Genomic DNA, 22034 nt, shown 5'->3' with positions numbered 1-22034 from the left:
TACAGGCGGCTGCACTAGCAACCTGAGTATTACGGGAAACTAGCGTTGAGACGGCCACCGAGGTGCGAGAAGCACTAGTAGCCGCGCTGGTTGGGTGGCAAGCTGAGACAGAACTTTGGAAATCAGGGGAATTGGCGGAAACACCCACAACATCCTGTCTGTCCAGTCCAGCTGGAAGGCGTCGGTGGCAATCGCTCTCGGATCCGGAATCCGAGAACAGAAAACCGGAATCTGGTTCGTCAGTCCAGAGGCAAACAGATCCACCTAGAACAACCCAAACAACTGGGAGATAATCCCGAATATCTCCCGATCGAGCAACCACTCGAGGGAAGCTAGAACACGTCGTGAGAGCGCATCTGCACGGACGTTGTCAACACCCGGGAGATAGACAGGCATAACCCGTATGCTGAACTGATCGCACCATAGTAGAAACTGCCACACCTCCTGAAGGAGCGATGGAGACACAGTGCCGCCCTGCTTCAGAATGTAGGACATCGCCGTCTGGTTGTCCATCTCTAGACGAATCACTCCGCTTTGAACCTGATCCACGAAGCATTCGAACACCAACCTCACAGCCCTCAACTCTCGCACACTGATGTGCAAGGTCGCCTCGTGGTCAGACCATAGTGCCGACACTGCGAGGTCGCCCAGGACGCTCCCCCCCACCCTGTGAGGGAGGCATCTGTCTGAACTGTGAGCGACGGTACTGGAGTCATCAGAGGCAAACCTTTGAATAGATTCCCGGTATCAAGTGAGGTATCAACCACTGGGGAATAGCCAGATTCTTCTCATAGCTCTCCGAGTGGGACCACTGTTGTCCTAAAGCCTGCTGAATGGGATGCATTCTCCGACATGCATGCCAAACTATGTCCACCGTCGCCGCCATGTTGCCTAGCAACTGAAGCCACGTTCGTGCCGAGGCCATAGGGAACTGTAGGAACCTTAACACTATGCCCTGTACCTTAATAATGCGCTCTTGGGACAGAGAAACCACCCCTCGGGTTGTCTCGAACCTCCCCGCCAAGAAAACCAGATCCTGCGTCGGCACCAGTTCTGCTTTTTTACGATTGATAACCCAATCTAGCCTGGTGAGAATATCCATCACCTCAATTGAGTCTCAGCCACCCTACACGGAGCAAACGCTTCCCCAGGAAGACGAAACTCAGCGGGATCGGTGGCGTCCGAAGGGACAACCACCTGCGGCATTTCTAAACGACTTTGCTAAAGAGCAAAGGTAATCTGAGCAGCTGGATCTCGGCTACCCTGCACGGAGTAAACGCTTCCCAGGAAGACGAAACTCCGTGGAATCGCTCCGAAAAGCTCCGAATCGGCCTCTGTTGTCCGAATCGGCCAACCCCTAGCTCAACGAAAAACCAGGGTGCCGAGACAACGTGGGATCGGCTACCGAAGCAGGGACCTCCGATGCACTGAGCGGAACCGAGGCAAGCGGCAAAGCCAGTGCTCGAGAACCACCAGTTGGGTTGCCGATGACCAATGGTACGAGACCCGATGGACCAGCGCCGGCAAACGGAACTGCACCCAAGCCGGGGAAACGACACCAGAGCCATAGCTTGGATCTGACATTCCCACAGGGACAACACCCGTGCCTGAGCCTAAACCCAAGGCTTGGGTGCATCCTATTCTCTCTCAAACGATCCCAGACCGCCAAGATCACAGGAATGGCTGCCAAGCTCCTGCTTATGGAGATCGGACATCGCGTCCGTGATCAGGAACCAGACCAACATTTGCTGCTGCAAATGCTGGTGCGGGGTAGGGGGTATTGAGAAAAAGAGGGAAGAGGGAAAGAAGAGGGTATATCCCCCGACTTAGCCCGCTTGTCCCATGGAGTACATAATGCAGAGGCGAAACTGTAACAATCAGAACCAAACTAATGGTAACTGATGTACAGAAAACATACGCAATAGAACACACAACATGCAAAATATAAACGCACGGGCGATAATAAATTGCCAAAATACATTTAACCCAGCTAAACAACAAAGTATAAGCGGATAAATGCAAGTAACAAGTGTGCACACATAATTGCGTGATGCTATGAAAAAGACTAACAGTCTTAAAACCAACTTACCCATTTTGACTGAAACATGAACAAATGGATTAAGACATCTAAGCATGTAAAACATACTAATAAGAAACACGAAGGAATAAATGAGACGCAAGAGAAACACTTCCCGCAATACAAAGAAGCCATAAAGGCCGCCATCTTGCCTGCCAAATGACAGGAAGATAGGACCCGACCGGCAAAGTTACAACAATTTATGAATGAAAATTTCAGCCCAGAAATTCCAACTAACGCCCGTGCGAAAGAAAAGGAACCATACATCCAGTAGTTGACTCTTTCTCACTCATAATTCCGTAGGTAGATAGCACAAAACTATCTAAATAGACCACGCACGTCTTTCTAGTCGAACAACAGCATGAAAAGTGAGGTGCGAGGTAGACGGCCAGAGTTACCTGTTCTTGGCTGTAGGGGGCCTGCATTTTTTGTTTTGTAAATATTTTATTATCAAAAATAGCTACAACTGTCGTAGGGATTTTTAATGGACATAAAGATGCTTATATGTATCCCAAGGAGGACTTCTTCTGAAAAAGAATTACAATTACATGTAAAATTGACACAATTATAGAAAGAATACATACCCACTCCAAAACTCTTGGAAAAAAACAAGCAAGTATCGAAAAAGTTACGACTTTATTCGATCAAGAAAAAATTCTTAGCAATCCACAATCGTCTGTCTCACACGACGTTTGAAGTAAAAGTGAAGTTTTCGAGGAATCGGAACGCATGCGCAGTGAAGAGATCCAGATACTTCCGTATCCTGATGTCGTTATTGCAAGGTAGCCATTCAAGTTTGAATGCAATTCATCTCCATCAGATCTCCTGTTAAGCGAAGCTTGAGGTAATATGCTATAGACCTATGGTAAGGTAAGTAAAAAATTTGTTTGTTATTGATAAAATAGTCATGGATAAAAATGTGATATGTATTTTAAGGAGTGTTAATAATGGTTCATGGGAGTATTTCATTTATTTACGGGTTAACAATTTAGTATCACCCATGTGCTTAAAATCACACAGAACCTCTATTATTCCGCAGAGGCAGTCAACTTGAAAATCCTTGCATACACCACTGGTCATTTTTTTTAAACATCACAGTCATCTTTCCGGAATGAACCATACAAACAGCATGGTGTGGTTCAATTCAATTATCTGTTGTGGCGAGACCAACATACCTTGTTTCCAGTTTCCAGTGAGATGTACATAACACAATTATTTGTATTCTGGAGGCCAGCATACTTTGTTTCCAGTGAGATAATACAGGCAGTATGATGTGGTTCAATGCAATTATCTGTTGTGTTCAGACCAACATACCTTGTTTCCTGTGAGATAATACAGCGACCGTGTCTCCTCTACAAGCACCATGTCTCTCTCAATTGGTTTAGGGTCAGGAAGAACGAAAGTCATATAATTCCGAGCCCCTGTCTTCATAATCATCACCTGTGAAAATGAAAATTAACAAAATTAACAACTCCGCTCATCTCTCTCTCTCTCACGCATGCACGCACACACACACGCACGCACGCACACTGACGCGCACGCACACACACACACACTGACGCACACACGCACAAAAGACTAACCTTATGAAGTGAGCCATTTTTAGTGCCAATGATGACATACTTCTGGTCATTCTCCTGAGTTCCGACAATGGCAGTGATGCGTTTGTTAAAGAAGGACCCTGACTCAGGGAAAAATGGCTCCTGTTCAATGGCCAGATCAGCCTGGATGCCTGGGTTGGTGCCAGTTCCACATGTTTCATCAGACATCGTCTGTAAACAACAAGTGAAGGAGTAAAACAACATGTTAACAGTGTCACAAGTACGTCCAGTTAGGGATGCAATGAGAATGAGAATGATGACTAAGCAGTGGTTATATGGCGAAAGGATTATGGTAAGTAGTCCATTAGCGAGAGTAGCACGGGATACACAGGCGACTGGAAAAGCAAGACCAACGGGGAAAAAGTTTACACTCATTCCACTCAGTGTCAAGGCAAAAGAGAGAAGTACAAACTGGGAAATCATTAATACAACTTTGAAGATTTGAAACTGTTGAAGATTATTCATCTTATGTGCCATTGTTTCTGTTAGAACTGTGATCTCAAAAAGTACTACATAGCTGGTGAATGAAAGCAAGGGAGGTAACTCTGCAAGTACTTATTTTTGAAGGAAATAAAAGAAAATGTGATTCAACAAGTGTTTAGAGTTAACTCCCGTTTTCATTCACTCCATTCAACTAGAAGCCGACATGGGTAATGGAGATGAATAAAGACTTGACATATCATGAGTGGCTCTTAAACTGTAGAATGAAATTAAAGTGAGTAATTGAAAAATATGATACTGGAAATCTGAGAGCACAGCAATCATTTTTGGCAAAATGTGCAGTTAGTGTAAGTGTGGTGGTGATATTTTATTTTGACATCAAAAATATTTTGTCTTACAGAAGCCATCTTTGCTCGCTTCGCTAGCATATAGGAACATTGGCCTTTCTTGTGGAAGCCTATATGGGCTACAGTTTGCATGTCTTCACCTCAACAATGCTACTGCACAAACAGCCCAACACCTGCAATGTTACGTAAATGAGTTTCCATGATTAAAGATCACTCACTTACCCCTAAAGAGCTCATATTTTTCAGCTAAAATTCAATGTTACCACAGTAACAGATGCATCCTACTTACTTCAATTTTGCATTTCCGGCTAGTTGTGTTGTACACCCAATCAGGTCGAGTGCCAATTTCTTGACCATAGCAATCATCCTGAGCATCGAGAAAATCACTTTCAATATCTCCAATGTTGTAACTACAGATCGCAAATCCTTGCTTTTCGTTCAGATCAGTTGAGGCTGGTTCTGTGATGCCTGCTGCTACGTACAGGACACTGCTGACACTGTCACTGCTTTCTGTGAAGTGAGCAGCCGTCGCCCGGTTGTATTTTACGTCTTGTCGAGAACATTTCAATTCAATTTCCATGTATGAGTAGTAGAACTGGTCACTTTGGCAAATACGCAAAAGTTTCGTCACAATAGTATTACGTGTGGTGATTTTCTGCTGTTGAACAGTGATGAAATATGTGAAATTGTTGTGCTCAAATCCGTAAAGAAATTCCATATGATATGATGCTTTAATAGCCACAAAAATATCCAAAGCAGAAAATAGACGTATGTTTGTATCATACTTTAAATATTTAATTTGGAATGTATCTCGATACTGTTCAACAAATCTTGTTGACAGAACAGCAGGGGAGAATTGTAATGCACGCTGGTCATACTCTTGACCTACATATAAAAATCCTTTCACTGTTTTGTCGAAGAAGGCAAAGACTGATTTTCTGCTGCCCACGAAATTTTGAATATCCGATTTATTCATCTGTTTGAAATTAGCAACATTGGACAGACTATGCATGCTGCAGAGACCTTGGGACACGGACCCACAGACCAACAGTTTCTTCTTGCTTGGGTCGACCTCCAGTACACTCATCAAATTATCTGTCAGGGACCTTGACCTTTCACATGGAAGGTCAGCTGGAGGACACAGTATATTATCTTCCACGGGACCAGTCATTGTCTCAGAAAGTTTGGTTAAATTAGAATTAAAATGATAAAGGATATTTTTGCCCCCAACAAACAACTGTCCCGAGTCTCCATGAATTGTTATTTGTTGCAATGTTGTGTCTTCATTTCCAATCTGCTGGACTTTATAGAAAGCTATTACAAAGGGCAAAAACAAAACAGCTGTTATATACTTCATAAACATGATGTTCAACTAGCAGTCTAAAGTTGTAAATGTCAGAAAGTTTCAGCAGGGAATATCTAAACAGCTTATATTTCACACAATACTGGGGAGACCTCTATATTGGCACAGTGTTACTACTGAGGCTGGGGTTACATCATCAGTGTTTCCTTATATGTCACTTCTCCATCTTCCTCAGAACTGATGAATCCTGGAAACAGAAATATACAGTAATAAGTAAGATTAGAACGTTTTATTTCATGTGATTCAATGCTATGGTTAAAAGATTACTATCGTTACAATAACATGTTTATGTGCACCTATCTTTGAACATCCGAACATTAAATGTACATTAAAAACATTACATTATACCTGGTTGAGGGCAGTGAGGTTGTGCCCAATGACAAGTCTCACCATGCACCAGGCAGCAAAGCAACAAGTATCATTATAGTGATTCATGAACACATGTTCTATCATTGTATCACATGATGGCAATCACTAGCGTGTCTGGTTCACACTCAGTTTGTTTACAACATACAGCTGTGATACTGCTGAAACAAACATCTGATCATGATATAGTCATAACTGGACAGAGGACTCTGCTTTCAGTACAATCAAGGTGTAATGACAAGTATTTCAGTTATGTCATCAGACAGCAGTTTTGCCATGCATCAGCTACCATGACGACCAGGTCTGTTCTTCCCAAAAGGCTAATCCTTTCCATGGTCCTCTAGACTAACGAAATTGAGAATGTATGTACAGTCGTGCCTCGTTTATCTGAACCTCAGATATCCGGAAAACTCGCCTTACACAAAAATTACTCACCTATCCAGAAATCCGGTTTCTGTAACCGTATGGTCATTTTCGAATACAAAACACTAAATTATGCGCATTTTTTTGTCAGCATCTGTATGTTTACACACATGATTACCAAGGGCCCCGCGTTCCGTAACATGAAAGAAGTCGGCAGTCTTTGAGAAGAACAACTACCTCTGAGTAGCAAGGTGACAATTTATGGGTCAGTATAATTAATCCAGATGATCAAGCAAGACTGGACAGCTGTGAGCGAAAAGACAATTGCTAACTGCTTTCGTCATGTGGATATTATCCGATCAAATGAGGACCCACAAGACATGGCCTTGTCGGAACTTCGCGATGTACTATGATCCTATGCACAAGTTGCAACTGTGACTGTTACTGCCGATGATCTTGTGAATGTTGACAGTGACGAACTGACCGGGGAAATTCTTCTCACTCTTCTACACAGTCAGTGCAAAAAGCCATGACTGATTTCTTCAAGCGAGCATAACTGCATGAACAGGTATGAGAAATGATATGTATGCACTGATATCTCTTTAGATGTAATCAATCAAGATTATGCCTGATGCCTACTATGTTCGTTTCTTTGTACGTTTCTTTGTACATATGGCCCGTGGTTCAGATATCCGACAATTCGCTTATCCTGACAATTTCAATAAAAAAAACAAGTGTTCGGAAAAACGGGCCAAGACTGTAATTTTGACACTATAATGACAGCAACAAGTAAACCCATTTAAATTGAAAAGGAGCCCCAGTGAGTTGGGAAATTTAGAACCTGGGGAAATCTAGACTTGCTTCATTTAGGCATTGCAGGGACAGCTGGGCAATAGGGGAAATAATGTGGCTCAGGGACTGTGAGACAGACAACATTGCATGGAGGGCAAGGCAGAGGGGAAATAATGTGGCTCAGGGATGATGAGACAGACTAATGCTCTTCATTATACAAACAGCCCTCTTGGACATGTTGGATGAGAGTTTTATAATCCTTCTGTGTGTTTATCTTAGTAATCAGCAGAATCAGAATTTAAAAGAACATAACAAGTCAGGAAACAGGAAAATCATTCAATAGCTGCTCAAGTCTCTTACAAAACTGAAAAACTTCCAGAAATGACAACCTGGTAGTGAAATATTTAACAAAAATCATATCGGGACAAGTTTCTTTGGGCTTCAAGTATGCAGAAATAGATAATTATGATGAGTTTTGAAATGGAGTGATGGGTCTAAAGATATTTGTTACATTGAAAGCAACATGGAACAGGAAAGTTGAATTGTCCTAAAATCATGAATTTGTTTTATGACAATGTCTTTTATCAAGTTCATGATAGTGGATGATACACTAGGGCTTAGTATACATACAAAAGAAGAAATTACATATTCATCCATCATAGTTGAACAAACACATATCATAGTATGTTGCAAACAAAGTCAACGGAAACCTCAAGAACTCAGAGTGAATATAGACAAATCATGAAGTGGCGGTTGCAGTTTTTACAGTCAGGAAGTAAATCATTTGAGACGCGCGACAACATTGGAGCAGTTGAACAGGGCATGAGTCATGCAACTGGACTCAGATAGCATTCACTCTGTGTAGTGGAGCTGCCTCAACAACAAGGATGGGGCTATATAGACCACACACTAGGCCCTCATATTCAGTCCAGCATCACTTGATTCTTGCCATGGAATTCTTGGTTATAATTCTGTCTGGAGGTCATGGGGACTGTGTCGTAACCCTAATGATATAAAATGAAGATTACAGGTACAACCCTCCAGTCGATATGGGTGTGCGACTTCAGTTTTACAAAACTTTAGCAATATTTCAGCAGTATCATAGAGGGGAACATCAGAAATTGCCCTCACACATTGTGTCCATGTCAAGAATCGAACCCGTGTCTTCGGAGCGAATGCTTAACCACTAGGCTACCCCACCGCCTCATTTGATTGGAGATCTAAAGAGCTAGCATTGCGTGTATTAATGAACAGTTTTAGTATGTATGTGAACAAATACACCACAAACTGCTAATTTTGAAATCTATTATCACGATAATGTTTCACTTGAAGTTTGTTACGAGAATAAGCAGTAAGAATCCACTTCATGAACACAGCTTCTGAACTAAATACTGGGCTTCAGATGTGAATATTATAAGATAAGTTAATTATTTTGTCTTGGTTGATTTAACATTTGAATTAGATACTCGGGTAATGACTGAGATATAAGAATTCTAAAATAGGATCTTATTTACATGTTCTTGGTGACTACCAGGTAATCTGACTACAAATATGGTCATACAAAAGATATACAAAAGATGGTCATACCCTAGACGGTTTGATAGAAGCACTATAAGCACAGCCAATCCAGTGAATGACTATTTCTACATTGGAGTCGCTATTGGGAGGTTAGTGTTCGACATGGCTTAAATATTCTCTATGTGACCATGAATCTTAATTGACTCACTTTGAAGTGTGCATTGAGCAATATTTGAGCTGAATGCAGTGTTGTAAATGATGAGTGGTATTCCACACCCATAATGGATTGAAATCAATGACAATGGACACAGGTAAATTGTCAGATCAAGAAACTGTTTCTGAGTGAGTGAGTGAGTGAGTGAGTGAGTGAGTGAGTGAGAGAGCAAGCGAGCAAGATGAGATGGAATGCGACAATTGAACACTTGAACAACAAGGCTACCTCACCCCCACCACAAGCAATCTCTGTACATCAACATGTTTATGCATGAGTGAGCTATGAGAGTTAAGGTTGAATGGTGCACGCCTTAGACAACTCTGGTGAAACAAACAAGCAGGCCTTTGGTGCTAGCAAACCTTGATACGTGATTGATATTTAATTTGACACCATGACCTCAGCGATCAGCAACATACCTAAAACAACTGAATTAACGATTCCCACTCAGTTTAAGAAGATAACATGATGCCTATTGCTCCAGTCATGGGTGCGTGAGTTGGGGTTTTATGCCACTTTCAACACAGGTAACAAAACCAACTTCTTGGCGTGACAAGTGAACACACTAACCACTAGACTACCCTACAGCCTCAACTGGAGTTTCTCTCTAAATGTAACTACTATCAGTAAATCATACCTAGAATAGCCCATGGACTGAGAATATTTTGAATAGTGATTGAGTTTAGTTCTGAGCTGCTTTCATATTCCAGCGATATCATGGTGGGTATCACACAATGGGCCAGAAATGGGCTTCACACAAATACATTAAATAACACACAAACTACTGGCTATCACCATAATAACATTAGTTCAAGGTCAAATAAACAGTTTACACAAAACTAAAGTTTACACAAACAGTCTATTATGAAAAAGCACATGATCAATGAAAATCAAGCTTTACAAAGACAAAATGGCTAATACCTCTAAACATCCAGCTAACACAAAGAGAACAAAGCTCCCATCAGTGGGCAATGAGATAATGTGTTGTGAGATAATTAGTCTAAATTATACAGCATGAGCTATCACCAATATACATACATGCAAGCAGGAAATGTCACATGATCAGTTAATCTGGTATGTTGCCAGCGATATCCATCCCATCCCGAAGTGTTGGTCACCCACAATGCACTAACTGTTTGATTGTGATATCTGAGTGGTGTATACATCTATTTACACGGATATATCTGAATGTAGAGTGTGCTTGTTAAGCTGCACTCAACGATATTACGGCTATATGGTAGTATATATAAATAACTGAATATGGACCAGACAATCCAGTGATCAACATCATGAACATTTATCTATGCAATTTGGATATGATGGCCTGTGTCTGTGATTCCATTCATCACCTATTATGACAAGCATGGGTTCCTGAAGACCAATTCTAAACCATGTCTTCACGGATTGATGTTCTTGTAGACCAACTCATCTTGATCAATAAATCAGACACAAACAAACCAGCTGATCAAGCTGCTTTTCACTTTTGCCAGACAAGAGTTCAAGTCATTGACCAGACAGACAACGATAATCACAGATCTAAACTGCTTGAAATGTACAAGCAGGGGTACAACTGATAGTCTCCCATTTCATTTTAACATGTTGGACGATGACAGTCCTCACAAAGTGCAAACCCCAATAAATTATATTTTGCATTTGACCACTTTCTTAAGATTGTGTATTCAAATGTTTCTCCAATTGCATGACAATCATGTGAATTCACAAATTGAACTTGGGCCCTGTATTTTCACCTATTGAGAGTGGGCTGAGGAGTTACCTCCCCTTGTTTGTTTCTTGTGGGATTGCAGTTATTTCTGTGATGTTTTTTGCTAGAATTCTCTGGAGCCATATCATAGGTTCATAAAAGGATTGTTTCTGAGATGTATGGGCGGATGACTTTGGATATACGCTCATCTGTGCACAAACATCGACATCTCCAGACATACCACTAAAGAAGCCTCATCTACATTGAATTTTCAAACTCTGTTATCTATTTTCATAGCTAATAACAATACTTTGGTGAGTTAACATTATAGATTTGTGATCCAGTTGTACTATATTAGGAATCTGTTCTGTCATTCATTGTAACCTTGCTTATTCAATATACAATTGAATATTACACTTTCAGTAATCTCAGTAACTTTTAAACTACAACACTCTAGAATTAGTGAAACCAAAAAATGTCTGAGATAACCTTGAAGGTTACTGCAGTCGATCACAATGTGTCCCAACAGGGGGCAATCACAAAATCATGTGATAAACAAACACACTCATCACACTCATACACAAAAGGAAAACAAACCTCCTGTTCTATACAATTCCCATATATCTACAGGAAAATACTGAGCAAGTTCTTTGGAAGTTCCTCATCGACATTTTTGACTGTTCGAAAGTAGCTGAAATGTTCCTCCAAGTAGTTCACAAGTTCCCAATCTCAGAACAGCAATGAAAGATTGTACAAACACCATTTCTTTACATATCAGCCAAACTTGTCTTTTTGCCTAACCAAGAATGAGCACATAATACACGAAGACTCCTCAAGGCACGGGTGTAAGAATCCTCACTGACCTGCACCCCACTAACTCAAGAAGCAGCCATCCTGACTAGAGAAGCAGCTGAGATCCAAGAGGGAGAGAAAAGATCTGGACTTGGGGGATTACCACAGAGGTTGTTTTGGAAACAAAGGGTCAACAAGACCCAATTTCTTCATAGCGCTAATATGATCAATCATCGCCTACAAACAATGAATACTCCCTGTATGGATATCTATATTTCCTGTACGGAAGATATGGAATCCTAACAGCAACAGGTTATATGCAAAATCTGTACAAAAATGTCATGTACATAAGTCTCCATCCCTTAAAAAGAAGTTAACTCAACAACTGTACTGAGCGCTTAAATGTACTTACATCCAACAAATGTCACGCTTTTTGTGTATTTGCAGGATCAAACAATACAGCAATGAACATACAGCCTGTTTCAACTGGCATTCAAAGCTTGCAGAATTCACATTGCATCAGTCTTACTACCCGATGACTCATAGATGGTATGTATTGATGAAATGCGTGTTTTGTGTCTGCCTCATATGCTCTTCCTTGAAATAATTCATGTAACTTGTAAGTAATCTGTACAAAAAGTGTCTTTCCACAGACCCCTCTACATATGTATCAATCCTCAGTTCCCCCAAAATGTTTGATGGAAGCCCCAATGTTTCAAGCCCTGCTTCCTCAACTGATTGTGTCTACATTATGTTAACTGAACCCATTATACTTGGTCACCATGTCAACAAAGACATGTTAACGTTAGCACTAAGAACACTGTCACAAAAGAATATTACAGCTAAGTCTGCTCTAGAGGCCATCTTAACGCCAAGTCATCTTGCGTATTCGACAATTTACACAGGCACATGTTTCAGGAAGTCATAGTGTGATGGCTGAGAGATGACTGGTGTTATGCTGAAGAAAGATGGTATGTTGAGTACTCTGTGTCCTCTGAGACCCGTGAAGGTCCCGGGGTAGAATAGGCCTTCAGCAACCCATGCTTGCCATAAAAGGTGACTATGCTTGTCGTAAGAGGCGACTAACGGGATCGGTGGTCAGACTAGCTGACTTGGTTGACACATGTCATCGGTTCCCCATTGCGCAGATCGATGCTCATGTTGTTGATCACTGGATTGTCTGGTCCAGACTTGATTATTTACAGACCGTCGCCATATAGCTGGAATATTGCTAAGTGCGACGTAAAACTAAACTCACTCACTCACTCACTGTGTCCTCTGAATTATGTGTGACAATAAAACTGAGTTATTTACATTTTCCAACACAGAAGTCCCTGAAGACATATCGCAAACAACACATTTACCAATGACATATGACTAACAGTAGGTCAGTAACTAATGACAGCTGAACAGTTTTCCAATATGAAAATGTTCACAACTGAAACTACCTTGTTTGTAACTTCAGATTACACACTGTGGCCTCAATGACCATAACCTTTTCTGATCAACGGGATATAACAAGTATTGAGAGTGGTGTCCCTTTATCTAGGGGTCCAAAATGTATCATATAACTCCCAAGTGAGCTATATATGTAACTCCTGAAAATAGGGCATGACTCCATCAGCTCCTAGTCCACTTTCAGTTGGGATCAGAGGAAATGAGTGAGTTTAGTTTTACACCACTCTAGGCAACATTCCGGCAAAAGCACAGCAGGGGAAGGAGAAATGGAACTCACACGTTGTACCCTTAAGGGAAATTGAACCCGAGTCTTCAACAGGACAGGCAATCGCCTTAACCACAAGGCTACCCCATCATCCAGCAAGAATAAGAATTTTGCTTGAACAATTTCTCATTTAAATTAGGAGCGATATTTCTAAATAGGTTCTAATGCTAATGATTATGAAGCCAGTGATATACAAGGTATAGCTTTGATGTATATAAGACTGCTATTCATTCATACACTGAAATACTGAACGAACTGAACTATATCTATTCCTGAATTCAGTTTGTCATTCATGTTCTCTGGAATCAAGTACTCGGGATTTTTTTAAAACTAAGAGCTTTTATTGGAATTTGGGTGTTATTCAGCATTAAATAACATCATACTAAGTCAAAATTTCATTGCTCAAAATTATCATTCATTATATGATAGAGAAACATTTATTGATGGTGCACCAGAGAGATGACTTATGTCATCCTCGATATATATTGTGGATGGATTTAGGTGTGCCTCTTGGAAAATATATGTGCCCAAATCTTTTGATGTTCCAATCAAACGTAGAAAATGGCAACAATTATATCATTTCAGTTTACTGTTTAATAAATAAGTAACCATCATGTAAACTTGTGGGCTTGAGAGATGTATTTCCAGAACACCATCATGACAACAAGCATAGTTCAGCTTCATCTCAGTCCTGGATCCAGAAACGAATCAACAAAACAGGATTTCCTGTCATGCACACTAGAGATCAAAATGGCAACGCCCATGTGAAGCTGTCAGATTGAGAATTGCCAAAAACAGTTTCATGATGTTGGAAGTAGGTTTTGAATCATTTGAACATATCAAATTTCTTGCTTTTTCTAATAAATGAATCATAGTGTGTATTCGTTAAATAATTTCAGTCATGATGCCAGGGTACATTGAAAATGTTTCATTTGTGCCATTTCAATATTTACCCTGACACACAAATTAAGTACTTGTTTTCAATCTCTGATATGATATTTGGCACATAGTGGATTTATTACAGCCCTCATATAGATGCATGAGAAAGTGCTTGAACAGTTCACTAGATAGGGGTGTGGTTACGAAAGAGTACTCCCCACAGGGACTTGTATCGCTTAGAAATGGCATTCGAAGGACATATAGGTGTATAGACCCTACCCTAGTACTATATAAAAGGAAAGGGATTAACAAAGACACCACCCCTCCACGAGCAAAGTTACATGTCACCGCGTAAAATATTTTCAATCGAGGCCAAAGGATCGAAAGCCAGATGATTTCCCAACAAAATGAGCTGTAAATGGTCACAATCAGATTATCAGATTATTTCAATAGTTGTACGCCATGGATCATCAAAAGCAGCTACCTCCCCAGTTTCACGTCAAAATCATGGATCATCCAATCATCCGAAAACTCGCCTTTTAAATGCATTTATTAATTCCAGCCACGTTGACAGCACCAGCATTGGGCTGAATTCGAACAGCTGCGGCATTCCGTGGGTGGAAAAACTTATTGCAACATCTACATGTCATTTACTCGACAATAAGCACGCATTTTCACCGAAATCGCCCGGAATCCTACTTACTTGTCGGCCATAAGTGACCTTGACATTCAAGTGACCTGAGCAGATCTGCACAAACAAACTCGGGACATCCAATTACTTTTATATCAATACTTTTTTTCAAATCGTGATACATATCACTGATCTTAAAATTGTTAATTTTCACTAGAAACTGACAGTAATGTCAATATTTACACTGTTACTTGATATCGAAATATCAAGTAAATATATGCAGTTTTTACAGAAAATAACTAAAGACAGCATATCATGATATGCACTGAATCAAATCATATCGTTCCAAGATATCTTGATAAGCATCATGAAGTTTATATATTGTTACACCTCTAATCATCTGCATCTAGTTATCAATGATATCTTAGTATAATATAGTGTACGTTCCAGTATTGAAATGATCCTAGAAAAAGTACTGTAAACTGAAAACACTCTTTATCTTCAGGTTATCAAATACACAGACATGTACATGGCATAGGGTGACTGCCTGTAATGGCCATCTGCTTCACTGTCCCCTACGTCACGGACACTTACATAATTATGTCACTGTTATTCATGAAATGACAACTACTCTCAACCTCTGGCCTTATAAGTTAGAAGGTCAAGACATTACAGATATCAAGAAAGGTTGCAAACCTGTAATATATTATTTTTGTAAGTCATCGTTCAATACAGATGATATGGTAAGGTAAATATGGTTGGAGGGGCACCATAGTAGATAAAGAGTCTGCTCATCACGCCAGGGTTCAATTCCCAACAAGGGTTCAGTATGTGAAGCCCATTTCTGTTGTCCCTTGCCATGATATTGCTGGAATATTGCTCACACCATGGTAAAGCCACACTTCCTCAATCACAACCATGTGATCATGGAGACGAGCATAGAACGTACGATCTAGTCTGGCCATCTGTCCAAATCACAGTGACATGGGTTTTTTTGCTTCCATCGGTGACAATATCATTAAGTAATATGTATAAACCCGCCTTTACCATTGCTGATTCCACAACTGTTTAGAAAGTGAATACAGAATGCTATTTCACTATTCTCAATAAAACAGTGCAAATGCTGTCGCTGCCATGCTCATCGTAAACTTCATTAACAAATGCATTTATCAGTATGGCTGGTTACCAGAACCACAATGGCATATATCCATCATGCATTAACAGTCCAACAAACCCCAAAGTATTTATGTTACAACTACAGTAATAGGTCAACTTGAAATGTTTGCTCCTGTTGCTGGTAACGAAACCTTACCTTACACTTAAACTTAATGCAGTTTCATGTATAGATAACTTTGATATCTGTACATTAGGACTAGGATATTGGTCAAAAGTTCCGTTTAGCCAGTGCATTTTCCTTAAACAAATGAATGTGTTCTAATGTCATGTCACCAGTTTTGAAGAAATATCCTAATTTTCAGCTTGACTAGTACATGTGTAGAACAAAGCATAATCTTACTACTACTACTGTGGGATATTTATATCATTATTTGGGGCTCAGAATATCTTTCTGCATAGTATATCTCAATACATAGAAATATTATCCTCATAGAAATAAGAATGAAATGTCCGTTATCACTGTCAAATTTAGGGAATTGTGCTCTTTTTTCACATATTTAAGATACAATTAGAACACAAAGTATGCCAGATGGGAAAAGAAAAAAATATTAAAAGCTTGTGTGAGGTTAATGGTAACTTACTGTTTGACTTGCCAGAATATGAAATTTCTGTTTCTGAAATGTTCATTACCACTACCCAGATACAGAAGAAGCTGTCTAAACCGGCACTCATTGGGACTAAAGAAATAATCCAGTTTAGACAAAGTGCCGGATTGTAGTGCTGATGATAAATGTACAAGCCATAGATGGGACGAAGATTTTATGCTGGTGTTGAATAAAAGATTGGACAGATACAGTCTTGACAGCTTCGATTGTATTCGAACTATATTTCCTGTGAAGCTCTGATACTATTTTTCAAATATCACATGATTCCTATCCCATCAAGGAATTCAAAGAGGATGTATACAATCACCAAAGACTTGATATTGAGAGTCATCTGAAATAGGAAGTAACAATATAACTAACATTTCATTTCTAAATTTTAAAAAATGACACCATCACTTGCTGTTTAGTTATCTGTCACATTTCAAAGTTTATGATGTAATGTCACTCTGTATTTTATAAGACAGACTTACAACTGGGCAACAGAAACATTACCATCACACCACTGACAGCCACAAGGAACATTAGACACAGACAGACAGAGAGACAGACAGTGACTTCATCATTTCTGTGAGCCATTTGCACCCAGTTATTGAGAGAGAACAATTGACAGAGTGGTCAAATGTAACATAAGGTATGCTCTGAATTAGATGTTCTGGTAAAGTAAATTTTCATATTATAGGAGGTACCCAGTACTTGAATTAGAACCCACATTCCCAATCTGCACTTAGAGTGATTATAATTAGGTGCCCTAATCTGAGACAATGAGTTTAAGTCCTGGAAGGGGCTCAACCCAAAAACGTTTTAGAATCTGTTCTTTACAAAGAAAGTGTTATCCCAGGTATAACATTGAAAATTTCATACTTCAGTGCACATCAATCCCGAGCCACAACAGGTATCTTAACATGTGTCAAGGTTTCGGGATATTAATACTTAATCATTTAATTTTCATTATTTGTTAAACACATGGTTTCAGAGTTAATTCTAACTATTTCTATAAGTGTATTAACTTTAACATGTCTTTTTTAACAAATAAGGAAGTCAATGTAAAAAAAAAACATCTATGTAACATGTTCAGTATAACTAATGATATAACAAAACCATTGTTTGATACAAGCAAATCATAAACAGAAAGAGAACAAGATGTGAGCAGAACCTCTGTTGGGATTATTTTCACTAAGCCAAAAAAGTAAAGACTACAGGCGAAAGGCCTGACTTTAAAAGCAGACCACAGCTTTTGTCATGTTTCTATATCCTCCACTAATATTCCTGTGACTTTACTGCTGTTTAACTACCTAACATTCCAAATGAAGAGAGCAGATGTTAATACTTAGTCACAAACACTGCGCAGAACGAAATTACCCTTTCAGCATAATAGTTTGATCGTCAACATGGTCAATTAACAAATCTGTTGACAATGACAATTATCTATCAAAGCAAAACCAGAAACAAAGTCAGCATTCATCTGATAATGTCTCCGAACACTGGATCTATAAAATGTGCAATATATATACGTGCTCTGCAGAATATTTTCACAACATTTTATTTTTAGGGTCACTGATTATTCGTCAGAAAAATATATTGTACCAGCTGAGCACGTTCCACAACTGGCATCAGATGAAAATTTGTATTGAGTTTGAAAAGCATCGTTGTCAGAGAAAAACTGTCTCGCTCAGTCCATACTTACCAGACCATTGTCTGTCATCTACACTTCAACGAATAATTGTTTTTGTCGGACCATCATCCATCATTACAAAATCAGTTCACTGACAATGAATCGGAATTCAGTCGCTGACCTCGGAAATAAGAGGGCACCTGTTGCACGTCTATCGATATTATCACGAATCAACAAGGACAAGAAAGGAATTAAGTCTATGTCACACAATACCAGTTCACAATAACTTTGCATCGTGTTTTTACCTTGCTAAATACAAGACTTTCCATTGGTAATCACAAGTTTCTGTAAACTTCCCATATTATCTGTTCGGGACCGGTCATGTCGCGTCGGATATGCCGGAAACGTTACTCACTGCTTCGTGTAAACAGTGAAATGTGGACTTGATTTTATACGAAATCAGATTGTAAACGAATTAAGGCTGAGAGGTCCACTCTCTGTCAACTGCCGTATGGTTAGGTACATTAAATATTTTTCGGGAATCATCGCTGTATGTTAAATCAAATTGTATTACCGGTATACCGATACGTACATACTGCAACATCATCTCTGACAACCGGTATATTGGGTGAAGTTAAAATTCCTTTTATGATTAACTTAATGGTTTCAATTAAAATTTCATTTTTCCTTCCTTATTCAGCGACGAAACGACGTACTGTAATACTATGTAATCCTATAGTATATATCCGATAGATAGATAGATAGATAGATAGATATATAGATAGATAGATAGATAGATAGAGTCCCTATGCAACTGAATTTTGAGATTGATGTTATCACAACCGTAATTAAGATATATGTTATATATGATATATAAGGGACTAATGTAGAAAATAGGATCGACATGTGCAATTAGTGATACTCACTGTCAAAATCCTAAGTTCCCTATATATCGCAATACATATCCCGTTACGGGTGCCTCAATCGCACTATATTGCGCAATACAATTTATCATATCACATATCCCTATGGCCGCGCCACATGACGTTTTTGTACCTCGTTGCTCATGCTCTGCAGTACAGCTAATAGTGTGCTGAAAAACCTACAGTATACATACTCTGGGTATCTGAACAAATGTAATTATGAGAAACACAAATAATTCCATAAAGTTTAAAGGAGATCCCGTTGGCCGGTGGCTGAACCTGAATTCTAGGTTTGCCTCAAAAAGTTACTGATTTGTTTTTGATGTTGATACTTAATCACCACCCTGTTTCTTGCAAGGATTTGTTTGAGTGGCATTCTGGAAGTTGGTGGTATGGCAGTTGGAGATGCCAAGAGTTTATAGACGACCAGCATCTTTATTTTGGCAGTCGCGACGTTCCGGTATAGATTCTTATACCATTTTAGAGCATGTAGGGGGCACTGTGGTGCAACACTTAATGTACAAGATACATCAGCTTGGACACTGTAAAACACTTACGAAACAACAAACATGACTACACTCAACGTAAATTGGCCGGGGCATTACAACTACGCTATGTCAATCACTCTATTCATAGAGATCAGGGCTATTATACACACCATCAGCTTGCAACCACCTAATCCACAGATAATCATCCACTCAGCCCACACTGACTTCTCATCAACTTGCCAAACGCACATTCCTCACGACTGGTTTCCCACGATTTACTCCCTTAACAACCTTGATTCTATCTAATGAAGTTATATTCACGAATTGTCATGGTCCTCCCACTCATCACATTTATGTTACCTAAGCTCATATCACCATACTGTTGGTGCTCACCATGCAGGCGTCATGTCGAAAACGGTATAAGAATCTATACCGAAACGCCGCCATTGTCAAAGTAAAGAAGCTCATCACCTATAAAAACCAAGAGAGCCAATTCGAGCAGAAAGCTAAGTCGCTGGTGTAAACACCGTGGAATATTGTCTGAAACACACTGATGTTTACATAACGGATTTGACTCACATATACGCGTTAGTCATAGATATAAGATGCTTATAAATGAGAACTCGACTGTCCACTTTCTGCTGTCTAATTTGAGTGGACGACACGATGATGTAGCTTTGGCTAATATTCACTGATGAAATTAAAAGAAGCGTCCTTCAAATCACGCATTGCTTAACGATAAAATTATTTCGATGTTACATCTTATACAACAAATGTCAAAGGGAATATCTGATATCCGTTGTGATCAAATTCAGAGTTTATAATTTAGATCAGCAATACAACAAATAAATATAATGTCATGTATGGTCAAGTGACAAGAAGATGTACTCATTCACAACAGGTACAAGTACACCTGGGGAGGTGGTGGTAGTCTGATGGTCATGTAAAGCGTTTGCGTCACGCTGAAGGCCCGAGTTCGATTCGCAATATGGATACAATGCGTGAAGCCCATTTATGGTCTTCCCGTGATATTGTTGGAATATTGCTAAAACCGGCTAAAAACCATACTCACTCAAGAGCTACAGGTTTACCCATTCAAAAGACTCAATAATCAATTCTAATTTTGCCCAAATGTCCTTTTCATGTACAGAAAAAATATAGCGTCAGCAAAACTGATGTAAAGATTCTTATGCAATGTAGTCAAATCAAATGTTTAAATCGTGAGTGAGTGAGTGCCTCTTTCTACATCATGCTGACTATATCAGAATGTGTTAGCTTTATGTTGGGGAAGAGGACGAAGTGATACACATGTCAGGAACCATACGAACAATTAGTGTTACGCGTTTGGTGTTCCCAAGGGACACTGTCCACAGGTTCTTTAAACTCTAAGATCTTCGCAAAAGAAATCGCATCCAAAATACAAGTATTTCTTGATGGTTTTCCAAAACTGACATTGCTCTCAGAAAGACTAGACGTATGGAAAATGCATAAGAATGTCACGTGGTGTAATTTTTTCTGTACGTGGCACTGTCCTATTAAGTTCAGTTTAGACACACATCTACTGCTCAGAGGGAGTAGAAGTCAGTGTTTTTATGAGATAGACGAGTGCTTTATTCACATTACACTGAAATTGCCATGCGGGTTAGAATTGGTCGTATGAAGTCCATTCCTGGTGTTCCCCGCCCTGATGTTCCCCGCCCTGATGTTGCTCGAATGCTGCTAAAAGCGGCGTGAAACTGAACCCAGTCAGTCAGCAGAATTGGTCTTAGATACCCATGCTTGTCGCACGAGGCAACAAACAGGGTCGGGTGATTTGGCACTTGTCATTATGTCCTGTTTGTGTACATTGGTGCTCATGCTGTAGACAACCTGATTGTCTAGTGGAGACTCAGTTATCAAGTGACCACCGCTGGAATATTGCTGGGTGCAACGATGACATTGATTCACAGTCTTTGAGATACAGGGGCAGTGAGTTCCAGACTTTAGAGGCTAAAAATGCAAATGTTGTCTCCCCAATAGCGGGGATTTTCCCCCGGAAACATGGAGGATGCTGGTTTGTAGTCTTGTAGTCATTAATCACATATATGTAGGGAGGAGGCTGGACGGACAGACACTGGAAAACAAGACAAAGGAGCTTTTGATGATACACTGTTCCACAGGGAGTCAGTGAAGGCTGTAGAGAACAGAAGTGATGAACACTGATTTCTTAGTCAGTGTAACTTTCCTTGCTGCAGTATTTTGAACACGTACTTTGTTAATCTGATGATTCGTTGCTCCTGACAGTTGGGAATTACAGTAGTCAAGTCGTCACACAATTAGCGACAGCTAAGCAGGACCGTGAAGGTCCCGGTGTAGAATAGGCCTTCAGCAAACCATGCTTGCTATAAAGGGCGACTATGCTTGTCGTAAGAGGCGACTAACAGG

The 22034-nt window shown here is 39.9% G+C and overlaps 1 protein-coding gene across 1 annotated transcript in view; it reads right to left on the bottom strand.

Moving 5' to 3' along the window:
• Nucleotides 1-18583, bottom strand: part of LOC137296186 (hepatocyte growth factor receptor-like) — a 57540-nt gene extending 38957 nt beyond the window's left edge. The window contains exons 1-4 of the mRNA XM_067827901.1: nucleotides 18505-18583; nucleotides 4756-6016; nucleotides 3661-3849; nucleotides 3392-3517 (exon numbers count right to left, since the gene is read on the bottom strand). Coding sequence (XP_067684002.1) covers nucleotides 3392-3517; nucleotides 3661-3849; nucleotides 4756-5829 — 1389 coding nt within the window. The 5' untranslated portion in view covers nucleotides 5830-6016; nucleotides 18505-18583. The remainder of the gene's footprint in view (nucleotides 1-3391; nucleotides 3518-3660; nucleotides 3850-4755; nucleotides 6017-18504) is intronic.
• Between the last annotated feature and the right edge of the window lie 3451 nt (nucleotides 18584-22034).

The sequence above is a fragment of the Haliotis asinina genome, chromosome 9, assembly GCF_037392515.1.
Source record: "Haliotis asinina isolate JCU_RB_2024 chromosome 9, JCU_Hal_asi_v2, whole genome shotgun sequence".
Taxonomy (NCBI): Eukaryota; Metazoa; Mollusca; class Gastropoda; order Lepetellida; family Haliotidae; genus Haliotis; species Haliotis asinina.
Note: the sequence above shows the minus strand (reverse complement) of the source record. Positions and strands in the feature narration are given on the sequence as shown.